This window comes from Talpa europaea (assembly GCF_964194135.1).
Source record: "Talpa europaea genome assembly, chromosome: X".
Taxonomy (NCBI): Eukaryota; Metazoa; Chordata; class Mammalia; order Eulipotyphla; family Talpidae; genus Talpa; species Talpa europaea.
Window position 1 is genome coordinate 48,163,350 of NC_140081.1, and position 25,719 is coordinate 48,189,068.

The following is a 25,719-nucleotide window of genomic DNA, read 5'->3' on the forward strand; positions in this document are numbered from 1 at the left end:
TATTTTGATTACTCCAACTTTGTGTAAAGTTTTGAAGTTGGAAAGTGCGAGTCCTCAAACTTTATTCCTTTTCAAGATTGTTTGGTTATTCTGGGCCCCTTGAACTTCATGGTTAGTTTTGATTACTAATTCAATCTCACTATGTATCATAAGTTTATTTGGAGTTTTTATTTCTTCTTCATTCTTCAATGAGTGTCTTTATTGTAATTTATGCATTTCATTTGTTAGTTTTCTAAGTTGTCATACAATTGATCATAATATTCTTTGATAGTCCTTTTCATTTCTGTAAATTTGACTGTAGTGTCCCTGCTTTCATTTCTGATTTTAGTAATTGGAGTCTTCTCTCTTTTATTCTTGGTCAATCTTGCTAACCAAAGTTCTTTTGAATGCTCGTTTAAGTCTCAGCCTCCTTCTGCCTGTTTGGGAGCGTGGGCCAATCTAAAAACATAAATTTATTTCTTTTGGGCCTCCCTGGTGGTGCAGCGGTTGAGCGCTGGGTTGCAAAGCTGCCCACAGCCTCTGCAGCGCTGGTTTGATCCCCGGCTGCTCCCCGGCCACCAGAGGAGGGTCCCACATGGCGTGCAGACCTCTCCTGCCGCCCGCTGCTCCCCTCAGCAGTGTACTTCGGTCCTTCTGCCTGCTCTACTCCCCGCTCTGGCTCTGGTGAATTCTCTCACCCTCCCGCTCTTCTGACTATACCCAGTGCTTGTATAAATAAATAAATAAATCTTAAAAAAAAGAAAATATTAAAAAAATTTATTTCTTTCATGGTCAAGAAAATCAGCGTTATCCACATTCCAGTATATAGAGCTCTCAGCTTGAACCCCCAAAGCATTCTGCCCTGTTCCCTCAACTAACTAAGGCAGATTCATTCCAAACCAGTCTATTTATTAGCCAACAGTTATGATTCATAAGGCTATCACAATCCCACCCTCTCACTTTAGAAATTAAGCTGCAGCCTTTTTTAGCACGTGGCATCCGCCAAGTGTTCCTCATTCCTGAGTACTATGGGGGCAGTACTCGGCTGGCCAGGGAAGAGCCATAGGCAGCGAACCCCAGCCAGGCGGAAACTCCAAGCAAGGCATCGTGGGTATCCTGGGGCCTGGTCTTAATGAACTGTGCTCTCTTTGATTCTTGAGTGGGAACAGAGACAAATTAGAAAAAGCAGAGGCCTACTGCTGTTCTGACCATTTGTCTCCTTGGCCACAGCACCCAGGACTGTGCTGCCCCGGTTGGCAGGGACTCAGCTGACAGGTGGCAAAGTCAGGAAGTCAGGAAAAAGCATTTGGTGTTTTGGGAAAGTGCCGATTCCGACTGGTGTTCAGGGATGCCTGGCACAGTTGGTGATCCTCCCCTTCTCTCTGCAAGCCCTAAGCCTTCAGGGAGTGGGGAAGGGGGCACCTAGGGCAGAAGCATCCATTCATTCAAAAAATGTCATAGAGCCAATAAAATATTCACTTAAAGATTATTTCCAGACTAATGGGAAATCTGTTTATGCAATCAGGTCCTAATTTTAAAATGGAGCAAAACCCACCCAGATTTTGCCAGTAAGGAAGTAGCAACAAATCAACTCTTAGAGATGGGTGTGTGGTGAACTTAAAACTCAAGCCCAGTGTGACAGCCTCAGCCCCACCCTGGGCTGCTGACTCAGGACCAAGAGGAAGAGGGAGCTGCCAGACTTCATGATTTCTGTAAACAGTTCTTGTAAGAGAAACCACACACTTGTCTTTCTGCCAGCAGCACCCCACCACCACCACCGTTTCTCCCCATGCCTGACAGTGCAGCCATTGTCTTTTCTCTGACACTGGAGGGCAGGATGCCTTAGCTCCCTAGGTTTGTGGAAAGAATTTAGGGGCTCCATGAACTTAGATGAGGAAAGTATTTGATCTTTTTTCTACTAACCTTTAACAGAAATTTAGGATTCCCTCAAACCAGGGATGTAGGCAACAAGCCATTATAGTATTAGCTGTATCTGTAACTTTATCCTCAATAGAAATCACAAATATTTTCATATTGCATTACAGTTGTTGTATCTCAGAAAAGTTACTTGCATTCATCATCACTTAAAACTTCTAATCTATAGACAGGCCCACTAAATCTTGTGATTTCATGCATTATTAAAGAAGTAACATAATTAGATCACAATTTCTTAAAAACATTTTATAACTATTGCAATGTAATTTGTTTTCTTTGTAACTCTATGCATTTTATTTTATGCATCTGAAAACATTACTTTAAGAAAGGGTCCAGTTGGGCCTCCCCAGTGGTGCAGCGGTTGAGCGCTGGGTTGCAAAGCTGCCCGCAGCCTCTGCAGCACCGGTTCGATCCCCGCTGCTCCCCAGCCACCGGAGGAGGGTCCCACATGGCGCGCAGACCTCTCCTGCCGCCCGCTGCTCCCCTCAGCAGTGTACTTCGGTCCTTCTGCCTGATCTGCTCCCCGCTCTGGCTCTGGTGAATTCTCTCGCCCTCCCGTGCTTCTGACTGTACCCAGTGCTTGAATAAATAAATAAATAAATAAATAAATAAATAAATAAAAATAATAAAGAATAGAAATGACTCCTCTAAAAAAAAAAAAAAAGAAAAGAAAAGAAAGGATCCAGAGATTCCCCACACAGCTGAAGTGATGCATAAGCTAAAAGACGTGCAGACCCCTGGCCTGATCCTGGAGCTCTGCTGCTCCACTGGCCTCTTTTCTCATTCACAGAACTATCAAAAGCACTCGTGTGCCAGTACTTGACATTGGGTACCAAATTTTCTGTGCTCAGTTTCTTAATCCACAAAATGTGAAATAATAACATTATTTCTACTGTATAGGGTTGTGATAATTCAATGAGTTGACACATGTGAAGCCCTTAGTGCCCAACACTGAGTAAGTGCTAATTTTGTTGTTAGTGGCGCCAATCAATTATCTTATTAATATAGATTATCATCATTTCCATTTTTAGAAGAAGTAATTAGGGTATAGAACGGAGAAATGACAAACCCCAGTATGCACAAGAAGGAAGCAGCAGAGCCAGCGTTTAGAGCCAGATCTGTAACAACTCTCAAACCCAGTGGATGTCACGCTCCACCATCATACTGAGAGGGGGTGATAACCCCCAAAGAGACAGAAGCCATCAGTGGGATGCTCAATTGGGGATAAATGCCAGCTCTGCAAGCTCCTGCTTTCTCTTCCCCCACTTGCTCCTATTGTCCATGTCTCCAACTTGATGGGAGTGGGGGTTCCCCTGGCTCCACTTGCATCTCATCAGTCTTCAGTCAGGTCTCAGGAAGCCAGTCCTCTTCCCAAGTCTGCCACCAATGCAGCCTCCACCCGCGAAGAGTGCAAGGGTGTGCTTTCAGATGGAAGCAGCCTTGCATCAACAAACTCACTTGGAGTCATGAGCCAGTTTCTCCTTGAAGGTTCGGGTTCATGACTTAGGCCTCATATGCTGTGATGTAACACCGCCTCACAGAGCAGTGGGGTCAGGAGCAGGGGAGGGAGTGGGCACTCAGAAGGGCAGGGGCTTGTCTGGGGAATGAAGGCAGCTTGTTGAAGTGGTATTTGGCTGAGAAGAGTGCCAATTGGAGTGGGGGTGAGCAGCGCTTGTGAAATTTTAGGGTGGCGGAGGGGATAAGTTATGCAAAGGTCCAGAGACATGAAAGGGCTTCATATGTAAGTGAAACCACACGAGGCAGGGGAAATGCCACAGTTTATGTGTTCTCACCCGTGTGCTCACAGTTGCAAGACATGACTCAAGTTCAGGGTACAACAACAGGCTTATTTACAAAGAGGTGATTGAGATAAGGAAAGAGTTGCTAAGGCCACAAATGACCAACTGTCCTACCCCAGATAGTGTCCACAGTGTCCAGTAGTACAAACCAAAAGCTGCTCACACAAGACGGCATTGTCCATCTGTTGAGTGCCCAGAGCTGGTGGCACACTGCTCAGTGGTGGACTGAGATCCAACTCCTGGTGGCAGCTGGAGGTAGTCAGCAGCACAGCAGCAATCTGAAGGCTGGTTAGGCAGTGACAGATGCCAGACCAGACAACTCTCAGAGGCAGTACCACAGGGCCAGGCACCAGTGTTATAGCTCCTCAGGGATACCAGACACAGGCCAGCAGTAGAGAGTTCTTTAACTGCCAGGTATAGGCCAATGACAGCGATCAGCATGGAGGTTGGCTGAGGTCTGCAGAGGTTTGTGGAGGGTTTTGGGAGGTCTTGAAGGTTCTCAGAAGTTTTAGAGGTCTCATCAAAGTATTCCCAGGAGAGAGACTGGATGAGACTCTCTGAAGTACACTGAAGCCCCTGCTTATAACCCTCTTCAGGTTCCCTGCCTTTTCAACCTGATTGGTCCATTTTCCAAACCAGCTCTGTTTCTAAGGCTTGATTGGTGCTGGTGCAAACTTCAACTTGATTGGTCCATTTTTAAAGCCAGCTCAGGATTCAAAACCAAAATCCCAGTAGTACATCCAACCTGCCCTGAGCCATCTTGCTCTGGGTTGGGCCCATAACAAGATTGGGCAAGCAAGCTCTGCTGTATCTGAAAGGTTTATTTTTTTTTATTTTTTGAAAGATTTATTTATTTATGCATACAAGAACTGGGGTACAGGCCAGAGGTGCGGGGGTGGTGAGAGGGTTCACCAGAGAGAGAGTGGGGAACAGAACAGGAGGATTGACTGAAATACACTGCTGAGGGGAGCAGCAGGCGAGACAGGAGAGGTCTGCTGCACCATATTGGGTTCTGGACGGCCAGGGATTGAACTGGTGCTGCAGAGGCTGCAGACAGCTTCACAGTGTGGTGCTTAACCCCTTGCGCCACTAGGGATGCCCTGTATCTGAGTGGTTTAAACCTGACCACAGGTCTCCAAAACTGCTGCTTTTAAAAAAAAACAAAAACAAAACAAAACCCAAACAACCTGCTCTGTGCCGGCTTTGGCCATCTTGCCCTGGGTTTGGCCACCAAACCCAGCTTGCTCCAGAGTTTTGGTGGGAGCAGGGGGCCCCATTTTCATATGGAAAGAAGGATTTCAGGATACCTGGGGTTTGGCCTGAATTGAAGAGGGAAGTGGGATAGCATGAGCAGGTGAGACAACATAGGTGGGCTAGAGATAGGTAGAGATAGAGACAGAGGCAGAGACAGAGATAGATAGAGATAACAAATGCCAGACTCAGGTCCATAATTCTAACAGAGAGAGCTATTGAAAGTTTCTTGTGTAGGACCAATAGGACCAGATGTGTTTGTTCAAAGAACCTCACAGTCCCCCCTCAAGTACGCAGAAAATGGACTGGTTAGAAGCGGTGGACTAGCTGGGAGACGATTTCAGTCATCCAGGTGAGAGATGAAGCAGAGCTAAGCTGGGGGTGGGAGGTGTGGAACTCTGGAACTTCTGAATAATCTCTCCAGCTTAGGTCTTCATGCTAAGTGGTGAGGAAGAGCTAGGACAAATATTGGGGCACTTGCCCTCCTCAAGTTTGCTTGTGCATGTGTCCTAGGAGGTGAGATTTCTTCAGGCCAGAGTGCCATTGCCATGAATTCACATGCTAACACCTTCCATTTTAGCCTTTTGCTCATATTAACAGCCCATAGCAAGAGCAGAATGAAAAGCACAGGGCCAGACTTCCTGGCACTCCCCTCCCAGGAGAATTGCAGAGTTGCTGAGGTGAGGGGCCCCCCACCTTTACAGCAGCACTCTAGAAGGGGAGAGGGGATGCAGGGAGCAGGTCAGAGCCTGCCCTCCGACAAAGGAAATATCCACCCTACTAAGCCTCTCAGAGACCGTTTTCTTCCAAGTAGGTCCTGCTGTTACCAGGGCAACCAAGAACCCAGGGCTTTCTGTTTCTGTGTCTCTTGAGTCCCTAGGGAAAAATGGCACACAGAGCTTTCCCTGGTCTGTGCAGGATGCAGGAACTGTCAGCTAGAGGTGGAGAATCCCCCTCACCCCCACTGGGGGAAAATTGCTCCCCTTGTTGATTCCTGTCCCTCCTCACGCCCCTCATCCCTCAGAAGTCGAGGCCCCGTGTAGGCCTGTTCTGGATGTGAAGGGTAAAGGCCCGAGCTTTGATGGGCCTGGTTTCTTGGGGCCAGACTTCTGCACATCCTTCTCGGGGGTGGGGGTACAGTCTGAGCAGGTGTCCGAGAGAGTCGAGCTCCTACCAGACCATGGCACTTGCTGGAGGACTGTTGCACAAATAGGTCTCAATCATGTACTACATGCTAGCGCAGAAATTCCAGGCTAGTTCCTGCTCAGGGAGCTCTGTGGAGCACCAAGCTGGTTATTAAATGCTGCTTGCACTGGGATGGACTGGGCACTAGAAGTGCTTTGTGAGCTCTTTAGAAATGGAAATTTCTGTAGACTCTGATTCCATTAGTGTGGGTGCTGGTGGAGGTAGTGATTAAGAGTTCTAGGTGTCAAACTGCTGCAGTTCACAGTCGAAATTTGCAAATGGGGCAAGTGACCTCAAGCTGTCAGTTTCATCTCTTACAGAATGAATGAGGGTAACAGTGGATTCCCCTTCACAGATTTTTCTCTGCCTACCTCCATCCCTTGAGAACAGGGGTTTTGGGACCTTCACCATCTTTGTCATCCTTCTACCGCCCCCACCTCCTTCTTCTTTTCCTTACTCCTGGCATATAAAACGGCTTTGGTGAGGTACATCCTTGGTCACTTTCCCATTGGCAGCCAGGGCTCCAGGTTGAGTCCCAGGATCCCGCATTCTGCGTGGAACGCCTGGGAGGCATGGCGTTTCTCACAGCCATGCATCTGCTCATTCACCTCAGCCCCCATTCACTCAAGTTCTCATTTGCTTGCCACAAATTTCTTCTAAGCCACATCTTCCCCCCTCAGGCTTCTGCAGCTGGTTTTCTGAATCTGCTGGCAAGATCTCACGTGTGCCCTGAGTAAAGATGATCTCAGCGCATCGTTCCAGGCCAAGGAGATTTGGGGGTCTCCTGATTCCATTTTGGAGAGCATCCTCTAGTCCTCTGAGCTTCGTATTATCTGCAGATGCCCTTGCAGGCTGCCTCGAGGTCTTCATCAGGGGCCCACTTACTCTCGCTCACTCCATTCATATAGCAAACTGGAAGGCTGAGATCCCACTGGGTCCCAGTTGTGAGCTGGGCCTGGGCCAACACAGACCAGCCCTCACCTACACCTACCTATGATGGCATGAGAAATCCAGGGGTGCTGGAAGCTTTATCTAACCTGCTGAAACAGAAAGGGGACCCCAGTGTTCATGGATGCAGCCCTTGGCCCCACATCCGGTCCCTCCCAGAAGGGGAAAAAGACCCAGAATCCAGTCAGGCTGAGGCTGGGATAGGGGGAGAGACTCTCCTTGGAAACAGCAAGGTGTCTTAGCAAGGTGAGAACACCAGTTGGGAATCACATAGCCTCAAGTGCCCCCCATGGAACCTAGTATCACAGCTGCAGCAGGTCCCTCTGCTGCAAAAGCAGACGCCATTACCTTCTTCACTGAGTTGTCATGGGAATGAAATGAGATGATGTTGGTAAAAGTGCCAGATGTGGGTCAGAAACACACTGGTTTCCCCCCTCCCTCTCTCTCTCTCCCTCCCTCCCCCCCCTTAAAGGGGCAATGCAAATGTGCCTCTGAAACTGGGCTTGGTTTTCTCACTGGATTCCAGTAAGCTAGAAGAGCACTGGCCAGACAGAGCAAACTTGGGAGACCAGTGGAGCGGAGGCAGAGGGCTGAAGTGTTCCTGGGCTAATGGGTAGCTGCGGGGCTGTGAGAGCCACTGACCAGTTGCCAACCTTGGGTCAGAGACTTCTAATATCTGTTTTTGCCAGATAGGGTAAGGTTAATAAGAAAACAAATAATAAGCCCTAGGAGGAGCTTAATAAACTTTCCCAGCCACCGTCCCAGGGGAACAAAAATTCCAATTCATTACTGGTAAACTTGAGCAAACCCCAGAATGAGGTTCCATTTCTTCTGACCTTCAGTCTATGGGGACCAATAGAGTCTTGCTGGGAGGGGTCTCTACATGGACTGCCCTGGGGATCTGTGTTTAGCCTTCACCCGGGAGCTCACTGGTATACCACAGCACCACCTAGTGCCCAAAAATGGAAGGGCCACCCCTCGCCCTGCCTGGCCTCCCTCCCGCCCTTCAAAACCCCATTGTTGTATGTGTTGGGGTGGGGGTGTTGGCCCAGTGGGGCAAGATTGCTGAATGATGATGGGCCCGGCCACTTGATATCTTTATATCCAAGTGGAGTACCAATGCCTGGTACCTCCACTTCCCTCCTCACAGCTTCTGCTACCCACACATGTGGAGGCTTCTGGGTAGGTCCCTTGAGTTCTGCTGGGCCTTGAGCTACAAAGCTTCAGACTAGGGCTGAGTCAGGCAAGGTGCCTGGGCAGTACTCGATGCCTACTGGGTACCCCTCTGCTTGCTCAATAACCCACTGAGACACAAGTCTGTACACACCCTTTGGATTTTTATTGAGGAGAAAGCTTTAGCATAACGAATAATTCCTTATCTTCACAACACAGTAATAGGACAATAACACAATAACAATAACACATTTATTCCAAAGGGAACTCCCTCTGAGTCTTTGGGAATCCTTGGGCTGCCTTCAGACCCTTGCATGCATTTCCCCCCAACCCCTCTTTCAACCCAAGAAAGCACCCAAAGCCCATAGTTCCTCTTACAGCTCTTATCGGTGTTATATCACAACAAATATTGAAGATCTAGGAAAGGGGGGAAGAGGGTCAAAGGGAAGTTCAAGGCCCCTTGCCGCCAGAGGCCAGACACCAGTTCAGTGATCATTCGCTTCTTCCTCAGCTGAGGCTACTGAGGGCTCAGAGTAAGAAGCACCATGGGAACAGGCGGGGCCTGTGCTGAGGGGTCCCTGGGAGTGGGGGTGCAAGGCACCTGCCCTTTCCACTTCTCCAGTAGGGACGTGGGCAGCAGAGCCAGAGTGTCATCCATGAGCAATCGGGATCCACAGGCTGGCAGTATTGTGGCCCCCCTTCCAGACTGTCTCCTGAGGAAATAGCTGAAAAACAAAGTTTTAAATGAAGTATTCATTATGCATGACTGAATAGGTGACAGCCATTTTACATCCTGCTGATCAAGAGCTTGTAGGATGAACTCAGCTTTGAAAAGAGGCAGCAAGAACACCCTAGAAAGAAAGGCAGCAAACTGTTAATAGTGTTTGCCTCTGCGCAGTGGGATTCTGAATGTTTGGGGTTCTTTTGTCCTTGTAGTTTTCTCTATTTTCCAAATTTTCTGTAATGATTCTGTATTTCTTTTGTCTTTGGAGAAGGGGGAAGCCTTCTTAAAAGGCAGCAACAGGTTATAGGAACCTGACTGCACTGATCAGAATGAGAGCTAGAAATGAGAAATGAGAGAAATGAGAGCTAGAAAAGGGGGTTTCTTACCTCCCACGGATGAATAGAGACCTCACCAGAAGCCAGCCAAGGAGTGGGTCTCTGTGCTTCCTCTTCCTCCGGCTCCTTCTTCTTGCTCCAGAGGCTGGGCTGAGGTTATCTGTCACTCAGTGACTAACAGAGGCTTCATTTGCTGTTTTTGTCCCTCTGGCCCAGAAACACTTTGGTTGCACTTACCCAGCTGTGAAGCACCGCTCAGGAGACTATGTTGAGGGCAGTTCAAGCCAGCAATGGATCTGGCTGACATTCTGTGGCCAGAGTGACACAGTGTGTATTTTTCACTATAAAAGCACTGGTTTGGGGACCCAAGGCAAGCAAGCAGCAGGTCTCTTTATAAGGGCACCTAGGTTTGTAACAGAGGACCCAGGGGTTACTAGGAGGCACTCACCCTCTCAAGCCTCACCATCAAATCAAAGCCCAGCACCAAGTCCCAGCTTGCCCCCACCCCCATGTGAGAGGCATGAGAACACCCAGGCCACGAAGCTGCTGTGGGTACAGTCACTGGAGAGAGAACCTTCCTCTCTCACTTCTCAGGACTAAAGAATCCTTTATGTTGAAGTTAAAGGGCAGGCCTTAGGCTGGATCTCTCTTTGGTAGTCTGGGAAGGAAAGGCCAATGCAGCCTCCTCTTGAAACCCCAAATATAGCAAATCTCATGCAAAGACCTTTGGCTGGGGACTACCATGCAAGGCCTGGCTGTGGGGAGACCACTGTCCCTCAGGAAAGAGTCCCTCTTTGCCATGTCAAGGTGAGTTGCTGCTGCTTATTCCTCTTCCTCCTCCCCCACCCAACTTTCTAGTTTTTAGGCAACATTTTAAAAAGATGCAAAGTCGGTGATACTGGGCTCTGTCCACTGGGAAGGCCCAGGGGGAGTTGGTAGGGCTGGGGGAGGGCCCCAGATCCGCAGTCTATAGGCAGGTGGAAGCAGCTGGCACAGTAAGTTGAGGACAAATCCCAGCCAGCTGTCCACTTGACATATGGCTTTGCACACTCTTGCTGGGCCACAACCATGGTCCTCTTTGGGGTTTGGCTGGAAGCAAATGGAGGCTTCCAGGCACATTTCTTGACACCAGTCCTGCTCTTCGTCAGTTCTATGTAGTAAATGGCCTCAGTGGCTTCAGAAGTTCTGTGTAGCCTGTCCTTTTGCTCACTAGGGCAGATCAGTGAGGCATTAGATGAAGTCCTGGCAAGCCAGTCAAAGGATAAAACCACAGAACACAGGGTGAATAAACTCAGGAGAGGTGGGGGTCAGGAACAACTACAGGGGAAATACAACGGGGGCGACCAGTTCATGTACAGGTACAGGCCTGGAAACTTGCTCTCTAGCCTGTGGCTGGACTGCAGGGTACATGCCAAGGGGACAGCTAGTGCCCACCCCTCCATTCCCAGGCTGCCTTGGTCAGGCACGCGTCCCTTCCTGGTCACAGCTGCAGATGGTCTGGAGTTCTACAGGTCTCATTCTGGGTCCACAGGTCTGGGAGGTCCTTAGGTCCTGGTCAGCAAACAGGGCAGGAATGGCAGCAAGAAGCGGGGGCAGGCAAGGGTCACAGCAGAAGGGTGTGTTCCAGGTGGCCATCTCGCCCCAGCACTCACACTCGAATTCGGCCCCGAGCGCCACGGTGGCCCCCCTGTCTCGGAGTGAGGCGGAATAGCACGGGGGGGCGTCTTCGAATCTGGCGTTGCCCCAGGCGACCTGCACGGCGAATCAGTGGTGGGGAGCTGTAGAACGGTGAATTGGTGCCTGGAAGGCCCTCCAGAAGCGGGACTCGATTCTGGTTCCTCCGTCTGCTAGGCTGTACTATGGGAGGCGATACATCCAGGAAATTTTCATGGTAGTAGCCAGTAGTCTGGGATGAAGCGTTGGCATAGGTCGGGGGCATCTCCATCAGCTCAAGGTCATCGTCTTGGGACTCATCCTCCGACTCTTCCTCCGGTTCTGGCTCCTGCTCTGGGTCCTGCTCTGGAACCGGGCCGAGTTCACTGACAATTCCTGCCCTAAGTTTATTCTCCTCTTCATCGTCACTGGTAATTTTCTCCACATCCACCTCTTCATCTTCATCATCTTCCTCCTGAGCTGCCTCCTCCTGCAAGCCTTTCTCCTCCTCCTCCTCTTTCCGTTTCATCTCCCCCTTCTCCTTCCTGCTCATCTCTTCCTCCTGCTTTCTTCTCTCCTCCTCCTCCTTCTCCCTCATCTCCTGCTGAAGAGCTCGCACTCGCCTCTGCTGGTCCTGCTGGGAAAGCCTGCGCCTGCGCACCTCTTCATCTTCGTCCTCGCTGTGGGGCTCTCGCTCCTCGCTGTCCTCTTCGTTAGGGTCCTCAGCGAAAGGGAAAAAGATATTGCGAACCCCCGGGAGCGGCATTGGCTTGGGGACGCGCACTTTTCTCTCTATCTCCACACACTCGAGAATCAGCTCATCGAGGTCGGCCATCTCAGTTGACCATAAGAGTTCCTTGCGGAAGAATTCTGACAGGCCTTTGAGGAATTGGTTTTGAAGGCGGCAGTCATCCCAAGACAAGAATTGGGCCAGGAACTGAAAAGCGTCGGCATAGCTGCCGAGGGTACAGTTCCCCTGCCTGAGCTTGCGGATGGCCTTCTTAGCCACACTAGGAGGAATGGGGCCACAGAATTCCTTACGGGTCTCGTCCAGGAAGCGTGGGAAGTTGGCGTGCAGGGGGCTTCCTTCCTGGGTGACCGCGGTGGCCCAGTCCTTGGCTCTACCCGTGAAAAAGGAGATCAGAAAGGTCACCCGCTCGGCGCCCCCGGGGAAATGATCCTCGTGGTCGGCTATGAAAGTCTCGAGCCGCATCAGGAATTCAGCCAGGTACACCGGGTCACCCGCAAAGGGTTCGATCTCAGGCCGCTGGAGCGGCGGCAGAGGCGGCGGCGGTGGGGGCAGGTCCTTCACCGAGGGGAGGGGCAGTGCCGGCGCGGGCGGGGGGGGCAGCGGGGGCGGCTGGAGGGGCCCGGCCGAGGTGCCACAGTCCTGGATCACGCTCACCCGCAGTTCTTCCGAGGCGCACTCGGGCTCAGGGCGCGGGGAAGGCCAACACGTGAGGGGCACTTCTCCCTCGGGAACCGCGTCGATCTGGCTGAGCGTGAACTCGAGGTTCTCCTCGGTCAACACGGGCACCACCGGCACCGGCCAGCGGATGTAGCTGGAAACATTGCCCCGCAGGGAATTCACCTCGGCCAAGGCTCTCCCAAGCTGCAGGCCCAAATTGGCATTCTCCCCGCGAAGGGCATTTAATTCTTCTCTCAAAGCGACATTCGCCATGCGGAGGCTATTGAGATTTCCTGCCGCCTCGGACATCTGGACTAACTCGGGGACCCGGGGTCGGCGGGGGCCGTGGGGGGTGGAGGGGGGGGGTTGACGGAGCGGAGGGGTCGCCGGAGGAGGCAGACAGGCGGCCGCGCGGCGCGCGGCGCTTGGGAGGCAGAGCCACACCCACCGCGGGGGAGCACCGCGAAACCCGAGGCTTGGCCCGGCGCGCGTTACCTCGTCCCAGGGATCGGAGGCGGCGGGAGGCAGGTGACGCCTGGCGCAGGACGCGGGTGGCGCGGCGATCGTGGGGAGGGGCGGGCGGGCGCGGGTGGCAGCGGGCGGAGCGGAAAGGAGCACTCGGTGATGGGAATCTGTCGAGGAAAAATCTTGCGGCGCTGGAGCCCCGGGCTTTTAAGCGCAGCCTTACCCCGCCCCCGGCAGAGGCGGGCCTTCGGGAACCGCGGGCGCCCATTGGCCGTCCCGCGCTGCTCCCCCTCCTCTCGGCTGCGCCTCTCACTGACTCTCTCCTTCCCTAGCTGCAGCTAACTCGGGTCGGGAAAATGCGACAGCGACTGCCCACTCGAGGTCGTCATGGCGACAGCCAGTGAACGTGTTCCTCTCCCCGGGCAGGCCCCCGAGTGTAGAGGAGCTGCTTCGCGAAGCGCAGCTCAATCTCCAGAGCCAGTTGCAAGGTACTGAGAGGGAGGGGGGCTGCGGCCAGAGCCCACAGCTGGAATGAGGCGTAGAAGAAAGAGGATAGGCAGGGGCCAGCGACAGAAAAAAAGAACAGTTTCAAACCCAGTGAAAAACAAAACACACATCTCCCACCGCTTCTTTTACCTAGGTTTTATTTCTATGACTTTGCCCACCCCCAACCCCCACAACTACTCCCACCCCACCTCTTTCCAATTAAGTAGTCCAGGGCTGAAAAGGACAGAGGCTGAGGCAGGCCAATGAGTCAAGCCATTCACAGAAAGAACTAGATGCAGACTCCCACATTGTAGGCCCACATATCCCCCACACTTTCTCTTGCCATATCACCCATGTCTAAGGGATCCTACACCCTGAAGACAAAGGAAGCCTCTGACCTTCACTCACTCCACTCTTGCAATAACCTAGTCCGCATGTCTCCCAGGTAGCTACTGCCTCACCAAGCAAGCCCAGGATGCGGCACCCAGAGCTCACCTCATCCTCACTTCCCCAGCCAGCATCTTTGGAGGATACTGATGAGCACACTGTATGCAAAGCTAACTCCAGACAACCAGGATTAACAGCCCAGTCATTTGCCCGAGCAGGTAGACTGCACACACCAGGCAGACTGAGAAAATCCAAACTTTGAAATCAGACATAGTTAGAATCTAATTTGAATCGCAACTAACTAGCTGTGTTACATTATACAGATTACCTGACCTCTCTAAACTTCAGACCAGTCATCTTTAAAATGGGGTTCCAGTTCTCCACATGGCACGATTTTGTGAGAATGAAACATAAGTGTATGTAAAACACTTTGCAAGAGTGTCTTGCAGCTGGAGAGACCCTGATAACATGCAACAATCAACTCTCAGCACATGCTTTTTGGAACATGGACTGAGCTAGGCACAGTATTAAAGTTAATACATTTTTTTAAAATGTGGTACCTACTAGGACCTTACAATATGAAAAAAAGTACACATTCATTGCAGGGATATATCCAATGTAAGTAGCCAAAGGATTAAAACTCAGTGCTATGATAGAGACCAGCAGGGTGCTGCGGATATCTGGGTGGAGGGATACAAGAGGCACTCACATGGCAGAATCCACTGAACTGTGTGCTTTACTGTAGGTAAGTTATATCTCAGCAAATTAATACAAATAAAACCTCAGTGCTAGTCACGTGTTCCTTATACTGTCGAGGCCCTTGCTGTTCCATCAAGGCCTGTTTTTTCCTAGAAACCCTTCTTCCCTCTTCCCCACTCCAGTCTTTACATTTTCTTCAAAGTTCTGTTCTTGCTCATGCAAAAATGCCTTTAACAGTAGTTCTGCGCTGAGCATTGTTTCCTCCATCATCACTCTTCCGAGGCGCTTTGTACCATCCATTTCCAGAGGACTTGTGTAGTTCTACACTGCTTTCTCTGTCACTGGTCCATCCATTTACTCATTCAACCGCCAGTCTTGAGGATACATTTTGTCCATTTAACCAGACTGAACTTCTCAACATCAAGAATCATATCTCTTCCTATCCTTGGGTTTCCAGAAGTACCTGACACCAGGCGGAGTCCCCAAGAGGTGTGCCCTGTAGACATTTGTCAAGTGAATGTTAAATGTGAGATCTTTATCAGATCTCATCAACAAAGGCGAACTCTTAGGGAGAACAGAAAACTGCAGATGGGCCACCCAACTGGACAACTGCCATAACTCAAACCTTCCTGCCAGGGCAGTGGTGACCTCTGAGAGGCAAGTTTCCAGAGGCCACCATGAGCTTTGTGTTCAGATAGGAGAGGAGCTCTCATGTGGGGGGAGGGGTGCAGGGCCAGACTGCTCTGTGTTGCCACCGTGGGCAGAATTAGACCAGTGGGTGGAAGCCTGGAGGAAAGCAGATTTCACCTCGAGATAAGAAAGTACTTCCCCTCCATGCCCAACAGCCCCACTGACTTCGGATGGAATGAGCTGCTGCCTTAGGAGAAAGCTTGCTCCCCTTCCCTGCAGGAGTCTGCAGAGGCTGGAAAATCACCTGGAAGGGCAGCTGAGGAGGGCGTCTGAGCACAGGATGGGATATCGGACCAGAGAGACTTCGGGCCCCCTCCTGACTCCAACTTTCAGTGATCTTAAAGTCTGTTCAAACGTGCACAGAGCCCTGCCTATTGGTTCTCTACTCTCACTCCTTCATCTGCTCATCGAATTCATCACTTAAACGAAACCCATTCAAACCTTATGCCTCCTACTACTTCCCTGATGATGCCCTCGAACTTCTCCTTCCTTATGTGCCACCACCTGTGCCACCACCTCCACCTTCCCGCTCCTCCACCTTAGCCCCCCTGAACCTGACACCATCCATAGTGGGACTAAGGTGCAGAGAACTGGGCCCTCAGAGGCTCGAGTAAAAAGTTCCTGCCACCCAAGAGAACACTCCAGATTGGACTTCCCAACGCAAATTTCTTCGTGCTTCACACAGGTCATTTCCCTGGTAGGGCTACAGGAGCCCTGAAGAGCTGCAGGGATACAGGAGACGACCTTGCAGAATAAAGTAGCAAAAGGCGTCTGCATCCCGAGCCTCTTCTCCGAGTCGAGCACTTCAGGTGGGGCCATGGAGACCAAGGGCTTGGTCCTAGAAGCAGCACAACTGGAATGTGTTGACTCAAAATTTTCTCCTCAGCCCTCCTAGTCCCGGGAAGTAGGCATTTTTCCATTACTGAAGCCAGAGGCCCAGACCCTGGGAAACATCCTAAAGTAACAGTGCAAGTCAGGCCTGGCCGCTAGAGTAGGAGCCCCGCTCCACAGTCCTTTCCCAGCCCGCACTCGGCCATGGCTCCCCAGAGTGTGTATCCACTGTGCTATTTTTCAGAAGAATATGAGGAACAGTACTTGGAGGCCAGACTTCTGGGGCAGACCTTCCGCTCTGCTGATGAGGCCCCTGAGCCCACCCCCAGCCCAAGGCCCCAGGCTGCCAGGCGTCTGGAGTTTGTATTGATGGTGAGTTGCCTCTTCCCCCACCCGGGAGCGCCAGCATGCAGAGCCAGCTCACCCTGCACCTGCACCCATGGACAGGGGACCTCGAGCTGCTCACTGTACCCACCGGAAACTGCTGCTCACCTCTGCTCACCAGCAGAGCTACCGAGGCCCTGCCGAGATGGCCCAGCACAGCAGGTTTCAGGTCTGGCAGCCTGTTCGTGCTTTCCTGCCTCCCCGGCGAAGCCTCCGACCACCCTGCTTAGACAGCCAGCCTGTGGGCACAGCTCATCTCTAGTCGGGAGCACACCCTTCCCATCACCTTCTTTCCCAACAGCCTACAAAACGGCAGCTGAGCGATGAGACTACTACGCAGGGGGTGAGGGCCCCCGAGGCCTCCCTGAGCCTGTCCACCGCTGCCGACAAGCAAGCTGCCTGGAATAGCCCCTTCCCTCTTGCCGTCCTAGAGGAGAAGCGATGGCTTCAGCCTTGCTCCACGCACTCTGACATTGTGCCCATCAACATCTCTGGTAGAGTTGCTTAGCACCACCTCTGTCTGCTTCCCTCCATGCCAACTACAGACCATTCTCTCCAAATGCACTGGGTGCCGAGGGAGGGAGCGAGACTTTCTTTGCTGCTGACTCACCCTGAGCTGTCAAGGTCACGGTTCTCTCCAGGGAACAGAGACATGCAGAGGAGGGGGTTCAGGCTCTTCTTCCTTCACTCCCTACTGGCACTGTACTAACAGACTATTTGATAGCAAACAAAATCTCTTCACAGGATATTCTAAAACTTTATCAACTCATGTGCTCTTTGGCGCATCTGTGGAAACAAAGTTTGTGAGTTCAGTTTGATTTGGGGAAAGAAAACTTCTTGTGCCACAGTCTGAGTTTGGAGGTTTGCAGTCAGAGGGGAATTGTGGGTACAGAGGGTCTTGTGGTGCTTTAAGCAGGCACCCCTCTTGCAGTGCCCTGTCCACTCAGGCAGCCTTGTTTAAGAAGGGAAGCGATAGGGCCTCCCCGGTGGCACAGCGGTTGAGCGCTGGGTTGCGAAGCTGCCTCTGCGGCGCCGGTTCGATCCCCGGCTGCTCCCCGGCCACCGGAGGAGGGTCCACATGGCGCGCAGACCTCTCCTGCCGCCCGCTGCTCTCCTCAGCAGTGTACTTCGGTCCTTCTGCCTGTTCTGCTCCCTGCTCTGGCTCTGGTGAATTCTCTCACCCTCCCGGCTTCTGACTGTACCCAGTGCATGTATAAACCAAACAAACAAACAAACAAACAAATAGATAAATAAATAAGACATGCCTCTAGAAAATTTTAAAAAAATTAAAAAAAAATTAAAAAAAAAAAGAAGGGAAGCGATAGAGAGGAACTAAGGCAAAAAAGACCAAAGGGGGGTGCCCGGCGACCTTGAGAGTAGGGCGGATGATGTATGTAGCTCAGCTGGCTGTGACTCTGGGGATGTGTGGCCCCGAGACCACACTCACTCTTAATTCCCGCCCCATGTTCCATGGGCTAGAAGTGGCAGAAGTTTCCGAAGGAAATAGGATCACAAACTGATGGGCTAAAAACCTCTTGGCACTAAGGGATCAGAGGCACCCTGCGAAGCAGCTCCAGCCCGTGGTATGCTGGGAAAAGTTGGTGAAAGTGAGGCCATCTCCAGCCACCCATGGTGACGCTCCCTAGATATCAGGTCATCTGGCACCGCTGGTGTCACCTCAGGAAGCTAGAGGCGTCCTAGGGAGATGTACCAAGAGGAGTGAGGGCTGAGAGGAGAGACTTGCAAAGGGCAGGTGGGTGCTCTTTCTAAACTTCTCTCTTACCCTCCATGCCGCTGGCCCTGAGTTTTGCCCATAGAGCCACTTGCTGGAGTTGGGGGTGGGTGGGGCTATGCATCTGGTCCTAAGGCGGGGGCGATAGAGGGACTATCTAGCTGCTGAATGAGAGACAGCGAGGGGGCAGCAGAGCTCACCCCCACTGTGCTGTCTCATGCCACCTCTGCCCCCACAATTTCACTGGAGCCAAGACAGATCTGGAGCTTTAGGAGAAATAGATCTCAATCACCGTGCAGTGGTGAACTTTGATAAAATGAGACCAGGTGGCAGAGGACAGATCTCGGGCTGCTTCCTGGGTGATGGAGCCTGCGGATGGGGCGGCCTCGTGGAGATACTGTCCTTGCCGGCTCATACAAAGGTTTTCTTAGGAAAAAAGATTACAATCGAGCAACATCTAAGTCTCAACTCACCAGGCTGAGACTAAGTCCCTACACCAGGTTCTTACCCCTGGCCGTCCATCTAAGTAGTCACCTGAGGAGTTTGAGAAAATGCCTATACCGGGGCCGTATTCCCAGAGATTGCCATGTGCTGGGGGCAGGGTGGGTCCAGGTATTGGAGTTTTAAAATTGTCCAGTTTATTCTACATGTAGCCAGGGTTGAAAACCACATTTCTCCACCACCTGAAACCTACAGTTGCCCTGGGTATGGTCTAAGACATCCAGCATGTGTGCCTTGTGGCTGTGGGTGCCTGGAGCCAAGTTGGGAGGGATGGGGAAGAGGGCCGCCTGCCTGGACCTGTTCATGCTCATCGCTACTGCCATCGCTCCTTCCTTCCACCTCAGGGCCGCTTCCACCGCACTGTAAACAGGAACCAGCATACACCCAAGTGTCTTTATTTTTGGCTACAGGACAGCAGTTTGATAAACATGCAAGTTTGCGACACTCGTTGTTTAACACAGAGACAGCCGTGAACCCCAAGTCCACCCTGAGGAGGAGGCGGACCATTATTGGATTCTCTAACTTTTCCCAGCGAGACTCAGGTGACCCCCACCACAGCTGATCCCCAGACCCTTCCCCTTGCTCACTGCTACCAGTCTTGCCACTCAGGTGGCATTGTGGTAAGGGGGAACAGGAATAATTTGGGGGTTGGTGTGGGGGGAGACTTTGGACAGCCTGAAAAAAAACCAACTGTGTAATTGAGGATAACCAAGGTCCTTTTGCCAAGATTAGCAACTGAAAAGCCAGGTCCTCCAGGCTAACAAATTTGCTATTGTTTCCTGCTATAAATGGAATATAACTATAGATAGCAAATTGAAGTAAATAAAACACCATCTTCACAGAATCATTACTGTTATTAAATGAATGCCATCCAAAGGGCACAGGCGGAGAGAATTGCATATGAATCTGGGCCTTCCCATTTACTCACTGTGAAACCTTGTCTAGGCTATAATCTCCCTGAGCCTCTGTTTCTTCGTCTGAACGATAGGGGACATGATAGCAACCCACTGGAATTGTGATTAGTTATTGCATGTAATTTTCCTGCCTTGTACCTGGTCCTTAGTAGATGTAAAACCAATGGTGACTTATTATAAATTACCACAGTAGTTGTAGTAGTAGTAGCGATGATGATGATGATGATGATGATGTGAAAGTAATAACTGTATGTTTAAGAAAAGCGTTGGGGACTTTTAACATCTGGACCATTCCTGCACATCTGTAGGTTATCTGAAGTCTCTTAGGTTGCAAAGTTTAAAAGTGACAGATGCCAAAAACACAACCAGACCCTGAGCTCTCCAACTGTAGCTTACTCCAGGTCCCTTGCTGGAGCAGGTCACACATTGCTGTCCTTTATCATTTTGCAAACCTCTTCTCTCATCTCAGGAGAGGTGAATGCTGAGGTTTGTGATGGTGTCCTGAGTCTGGGGTGAAAGCGTAGGATAACCCCAAGGTAGTTCACACACCACTTTAGCTCTAAAAACTGGAGAGTCTTTGGCAGCCACCTGGACAATTCAAGGGCACCCTGTGACTCGCCTTGTGGTGATGAGCAAAGACCCAACTCCCCCAGCAGCCTCATCTGTGTGGAAAGGAAGAAGCAAGGAATTTTCACCAAGCCTTTGGCAATGCTTCTTGGCAAAGACTTGGTGCTCCTGTCTCAAGACTGCTGCCAGGGGATTACTGGCTGCACCACTAATGTTCTGTATTTGCCTCCTCCAGGTCACAGCAACAGCCCAGCAGGCAGCGTGGCCTGCCCAGCCATCTCAGACCTCAGGCCCAGTCACTCAGTTCCAGAAGGTGTTCATGGGAGAGTTGCAGTTGGTCAGGAAGCTCGGTTCCCAAACCTCACCTCGCCAGCACTGAGAAATCCTTCTCGTGACTCGGACGAGCCTCGGCAGGCACACAGTGGCACAAACTCTCCTGGCATGGAAAGTGTGGGAATGGTATACAGCGTCCCCGGGTCTTGCAATGGACCCACAGAATCAACGTTCTCCACTTCCTGGAAGGGAGATACTTTTACTTACATGACTCCGAGTGCCACCAGCCAGAGCCATCAGGCCAACGAACATGGGAAAAATCCTTCCTCTGGGAATTCTTGGGCCTCTCTGCACACGCTGCCACCTCTGCTTCCGAAGGAGACGGGGACCCTCTTCGTCACTCGTGACAATCCAGCAGGATGCAGCGGGTTAACTAGCTATAGTGAGCGCCCTCCTCTGCAAAGGCAAGTATCGGAACGACCATCCAAGACTGGCCTTCTGACCAGTGGTGCCTCGCGGCTGGAAACCGGCCCGGGTGGGGCCAGCAGGTTCCGGGAGCGGTCACTGTCTGTGCCCACAGACTCAGGCGCTGCAGATGTGGATTATGATGAGGAGCAGAAGGCCAGCGAGGCCTGCGCCCTGCCATATGCCAGTGCAAGCTCTGAGGGCAGTAACAGTGCTGACAACATAGCCTCCCTTGGTGCCCCGCAGGAGGCCCGGCACAGAAGGCAGAGGTCCAAGAGTATCTCACTCAAGAAGGCCAAAAAGAAGCCTTGCCCACCAACACGCAGTGTCTCGCTGGTCAAAGATGAGCCAGGCCTCTTGCCAGGAGATGGGGCAGCACTTGCCAAGGACCAGAGGCCCAGGAGCCTCTGCCTCTCCTTGGAACACCAGGGACACCACACACCCCACCCAGATGCTCAGGGTCACCCAGCTGTGCCAACCTTTAAAGATCCAGCAGTTACACAGTTCTCCCACCACTGGTATCTCACAGACTGGAAGTCTGGTGACACCTACCAATCCTTGTCCAGCTCTAGCACTGCCACTGGCACCACAGTCATTGAATGTGCCCAAGTTCAGGGCAGCTCAGAGTCCCTTGCCTCCCCTTCCACCTCCAGAGCCACCACACCTTCCCAGCTCTCCATCGAGGTGGAAGCCAGGGAAGTATCCTCCCCGGGAAGGCCCACTGGGCTGATGTCACCATCCAGTGGCTACTCCAGTCAGTCAGAGACACCAACACCCACTGTCTCCATGTCTCTGACCCTGGGCCACTTGCTCCCTCTAAGCAGCAGTGTCCGGGTGCGTCCAGTGGTACCTGAGAGGAAGTCATCGCTACCGCCGCCGTCACCAATGGAAAAAATCTCCAAGTCGCGGCTGTCATTTGACCTACCGCTAACCTCCTCAACCAACTTGGATCTGTCTGGGATGAGCATCTCCATCCGAAGCAAAGCCAAGGTGAGCCGGCACCACTCAGAGACAAATTTTGGGGCCAAACTGGCCCAGAAAACTAACCCCAACCAACCAATCATGCCCATGGTTACTCAGTCTGACCTGCGTTCTGTTCGCCTGAGGTCAGTCAGCAAGTCTGAGCAGGAAGATGACATCGAGAGCCCTGACTGTGCTGAGGAGCCTGGAGCAGAAGTCTTCACCCCACCTGAGAGAAAAATGAAACCTCCCATAGCTGAGAAGCCCCTGCTGGCCCGGCGTCCTCCAAGCTTGGTCCACAAGCCACCATCTGTCCCTGAAGAGCACCCACTGACTTCTCCTCCCTTAGCTATGACCCCCAAGAGCTCAGTTCAACACATGAAGCCACTCCCTCCAGACGTCTACACGGTGGTGGGGAAACCCAAGTCCCCAGGAGCACCTGAGGGCAGAAGCCCCGGGGAGTCAACGCCACCCTCATCTCTCATCTTCACGCCTTTTGCCAGTTGCTCTAGTACTTTCTTCACAGGATCTCAGGAGCCTCCCCAGGGAGGTTTGGAGGATGAGGGCCCCAAGGGGAGAGCCCTGCCTGAAAGAATTAATCTCCAGAGCCAGGATGAAGCTGAGAAAAAAAAAGGAAAGATTCCACCTCCCGTGCCAAAAAAGCCCAGTGTGCTATACCTGCCTCTCACCTCATCCCCAGCCCAAGTGGAGGCCTTTGTGGTTGAGCCAAGGCTGCCTCTCAGCTCCACTGTCACTCTGAAGGATGATGCCAAGTGTCCCCCCACTGGTGACCACCTGCTATCCCCTGGTGCAAGGACCACAACTTCAACACTGCAGGCTGATGGAGAAAGGGACGCGAGCCCTCTGGGTTAGTAAATTGTTGGCTTTTTCTCTCTGTCACAGGAGAGATGAGAGTAAGAATGGAGTGCCAGAGACAGAGCAAATGTCCCCCAGTAATGATCCTGCTCCAGGATGACCAAGTCATTGCGGGGGGGGGGGGGGAGGCGCACCTCTTGAGGGTTTGTTTTATTCTAAATACAGCTCACTGCAGATCTCCAAGGCCCAGTCTGGGCCAATCAACTCTGACCACCCCTGAGATGGGATAGTGAAATCAAACTAGGTCCTGGCACCCTAGCACCTTAGGAACCCATCTACCTAGTCAAGACATGAGTGCCCTGCCCTGGGAACTTTCTCTCCACTAGCCGAGCTGAAATTAGCTGCAGTGTCCTCCTGGGGGGGCGCCAGCACTATGGCAGACTTGCACACTTTTGAAGCCATGGAAATATGTTACCACCAGCAGCCTTTCTTAGTGCTTTCTAGAAGAAAGGGAGCATACTTTTCTTGGCTGGTTGAGGCTAGCTCCTCCTGGAATCATAACAGGTTAGATGGTGTTTCCTGTTTTTTTAAGCCCATCTTTTTTGTTTTAATTGTGCTCAAATACAGTAACCATTTGTAAGTGTACAGTCCAGTCGTGTCAAGTACATTCAGGGTCCTGTTCAACCATCACTACCATCCATCTTCAGAACTCTTCTTCATCTAGCAATTCCCCATCACCCCCACCTCCCAGACCCTGGCAACCACCATTCAACTTTCTGTCTCTATGAATTTGACTCCTCTCAGGACTTCCTATAAGTGGGATCATATAGGATTTGTCATTTGTGACTGGCTTCTTTCATTCAGTATGTCCTCAAGGTTCATCCGTGTTTTTTATCCTTTTTGAACCCTAAACACCCTACATCAAAGCCTTATGACTTTCCTTGAGCTGATTTAGACTTTCAATATAAGTTAAATGCTTGTGATTAAACATAGCAAACAAATCAAAACCACAAGAGATTTTAGAATGTGCTCCCTCAAACGCCACAGTTCCCTCTCGTGTACTGGTCGCTACTTTGCTTTAGGTGGCTCTCAGCTTGATTTTTCAAAATGATGCACTGAAAACAAGAGAATGCTCGGGCGGTGTGTTGTAATGCGTAAACACAAGACAACAGAGAATCAGGCCGATCATCACCATTCATCCCACCCTGGCCAACTCACTAAGCCTCTTAACACCATGTTTCTCTGTAAAATGGACACACGAAAAGTCACCGCCCCTTCCAGAGCCGCTCTGGAGAGCAAATGAATATATGTAAGAATGTGCTTTGTCCTAACTGTCGTAGTCAAAGTAATTCCTTCTGGTTCTTATGCCTAGGAAATTCTATGGAACCCAGCACTGAAGAAAAAAGTTTAATCAGTGATAAGACAGCTGAATGGATTGCAGAAGAAGATGATGATGTGTTTGTGGCTTCACGCACAACCGAAGATTTATTTACTGTGATACACAGGTCTGACCAATTTCCTTAATTCCTATTGTAACCGCCTTTCCTTTTCATACCAAAGAAAAACTGCTACCTCTAAGCGGCCATTAGAATTGAAACCGGAAACGAAGTTCAGTTACCCACATATGTGAACGCAGTCCAGGGCCTCACGTCTCCAATTCACTGACATCTCTGGGTGAAGTGGAGCAGGGGCGGAAAGGGAGGACCAGGTGCCTGAGTGAGAGGCCCCTCGTCTCCTAGCAACTGCGAGGTCTATTGTGGCTCCATCTGTTCCCTCACAGCTCTGTCTACAGTCAGAGACATTTAACCCTTCACAGAATTTCTTGTAACCAAAAAAAAAAATCTTATCAGGAAGTAAGGCAGAGTATCAAAGCAGGAAATAGGCGAATGGGGACCCAGTTATTGCACAGGGCCACAAAGTAGGGGTTCGGTGACCAGGAAACTGGAAAGAGCCCAGTTATTGGAGTTGGAACACCAGTTTAAACCAGGATCAGCTCCCAGGCCGTCGTGATTCAGAGTCGCTGAGCTACTAGCCATTGACTCCTGAAACTCTTCCTTGGTCCCAGAACCCAGGCAGAACTGAGCCCGCAGGCCCAGGTCAAGCAACTCCAGCTGGGGGCATTGAAAGGCGTGTAGGTCCGAGGAGCCAAATCAGGGATTCTGAGACCTTAGTAAGAGAGAAAGCTGGCTAGTATGACCGCTTGAAAGGCTGCTGCGTGAAAGTTCTCAGATCACGCCCCTTGCTGTCATGAAGTTATGGAAGCCTTGGTAGGTATCTGCCCCACAAGTTCACTCAAAGTAAACTTTCTCTTATCTAGGTCCAAAAGAAAGCTGCTGGGCTGGAAGGAGCCCAGTGAGGCCTTTGGCAGTGGCAGACCGTGCTCCCACTCACCGATAAGGAACATGGCAGATTCACCCATCAATGAGTCGGCTACCTGTGCAGGGTCAAGTGGCAATGCCAACCTAGATGCTGGCAGAAATGATGATTTCAAGGCCTTGTTGCAGAAGAAGGGAAGCAAGACCACTCCAAGGTCCCGCCCCTCAGCAGCTGAACTGCTGAAGACCACTAACCCACTGGCTCGGAGAATTATTGCACAATTTTCAAAAGACTATGAAACCACCGAGAACCCCAGCACCTAAACCCCGCTGGGCTCAGCAAGCAGGGTTTACTCACTAAACTTGAGTAGAAAATGGGGAAGAGAATGGGTTTTTGAAAGGAACCATGGAAATAACACAAGAGGCTGCATTCTTTCACATTAACTCTCACTCTGGACAGCAAAAGAGAGGCCACTTCAAGCAGAATGAAAATCATCAGGCACCTCAACCATCTTCAGGCATTTTACATTTTCATACTTAACAATCTTGCCATTCCTGACCACCGATTTTCTCCTGATTCCCCCCCCACACACACACACACACCGCCAGTGGCGTGCACTAAGAAGAAATTCTCTGATGTGAGGGCACACATGCAAACTTTTCAATCAGTGGTCAGGCTGATCCATTCCTGACTCCTGTGGCTGAGGGGCTGGGTGTGAGAGAAGATTGATGGCTGCCAAACCTGGGAGGGGGGTTAGGGTGCCATTACTGATTACTCACTTTCCCTACAGGGCCTTGATGTCCCTGTGTGGAGATACAAAAAGACTCTGATGCCTCTTTGACC

General features: G+C 51.3%; 2 protein-coding genes across 7 annotated transcripts in view; one reads left to right on the forward strand and one right to left on the reverse strand.

Moving 5' to 3' along the window:
- The window catches only part of NHSL2 (NHS like 2), a gene marked incomplete at both ends in the record, with an annotated part of 287,609 nt that extends 262,410 nt beyond the window's left edge, over positions 1-25,199 (forward strand). For 4 of the 6 annotated variants that reach the window (XM_084259199.1, XM_084259200.1, XM_084259201.1 and 1 more), the window contains 7 exons: positions 13,188-13,343; positions 16,193-16,320; positions 16,634-16,826; positions 18,976-19,107; positions 20,282-22,612; positions 23,933-24,065; positions 24,878-25,199. In XM_084259199.1, the coding sequence (XP_084115325.1) occupies positions 13,188-13,343; positions 16,193-16,320; positions 16,634-16,826; positions 18,976-19,107; positions 20,282-22,612; positions 23,933-24,065; positions 24,878-25,199 (3,395 nt within the window). The remainder of the gene's footprint in view (positions 1-13,187; positions 13,344-16,192; positions 16,321-16,633; positions 16,827-18,975; positions 19,108-20,281; positions 22,613-23,932; positions 24,066-24,877) is intronic. The other 2 variants (XM_084259203.1, XM_084259204.1) reach the window with 1 other exon arrangement.
- On the reverse strand, positions 10,978-12,699 carry RTL5 (retrotransposon Gag like 5; the record flags this gene model as incomplete). Its single annotated transcript, XM_084259205.1, has 1 exon — positions 10,978-12,699. One exon carries the CDS (start codon positions 12,697-12,699, stop codon positions 10,978-10,980), a length of 1,722 nt encoding a protein of 573 aa, XP_084115331.1.
- Positions 25,200-25,719: the final 520 nt, after the last annotated feature.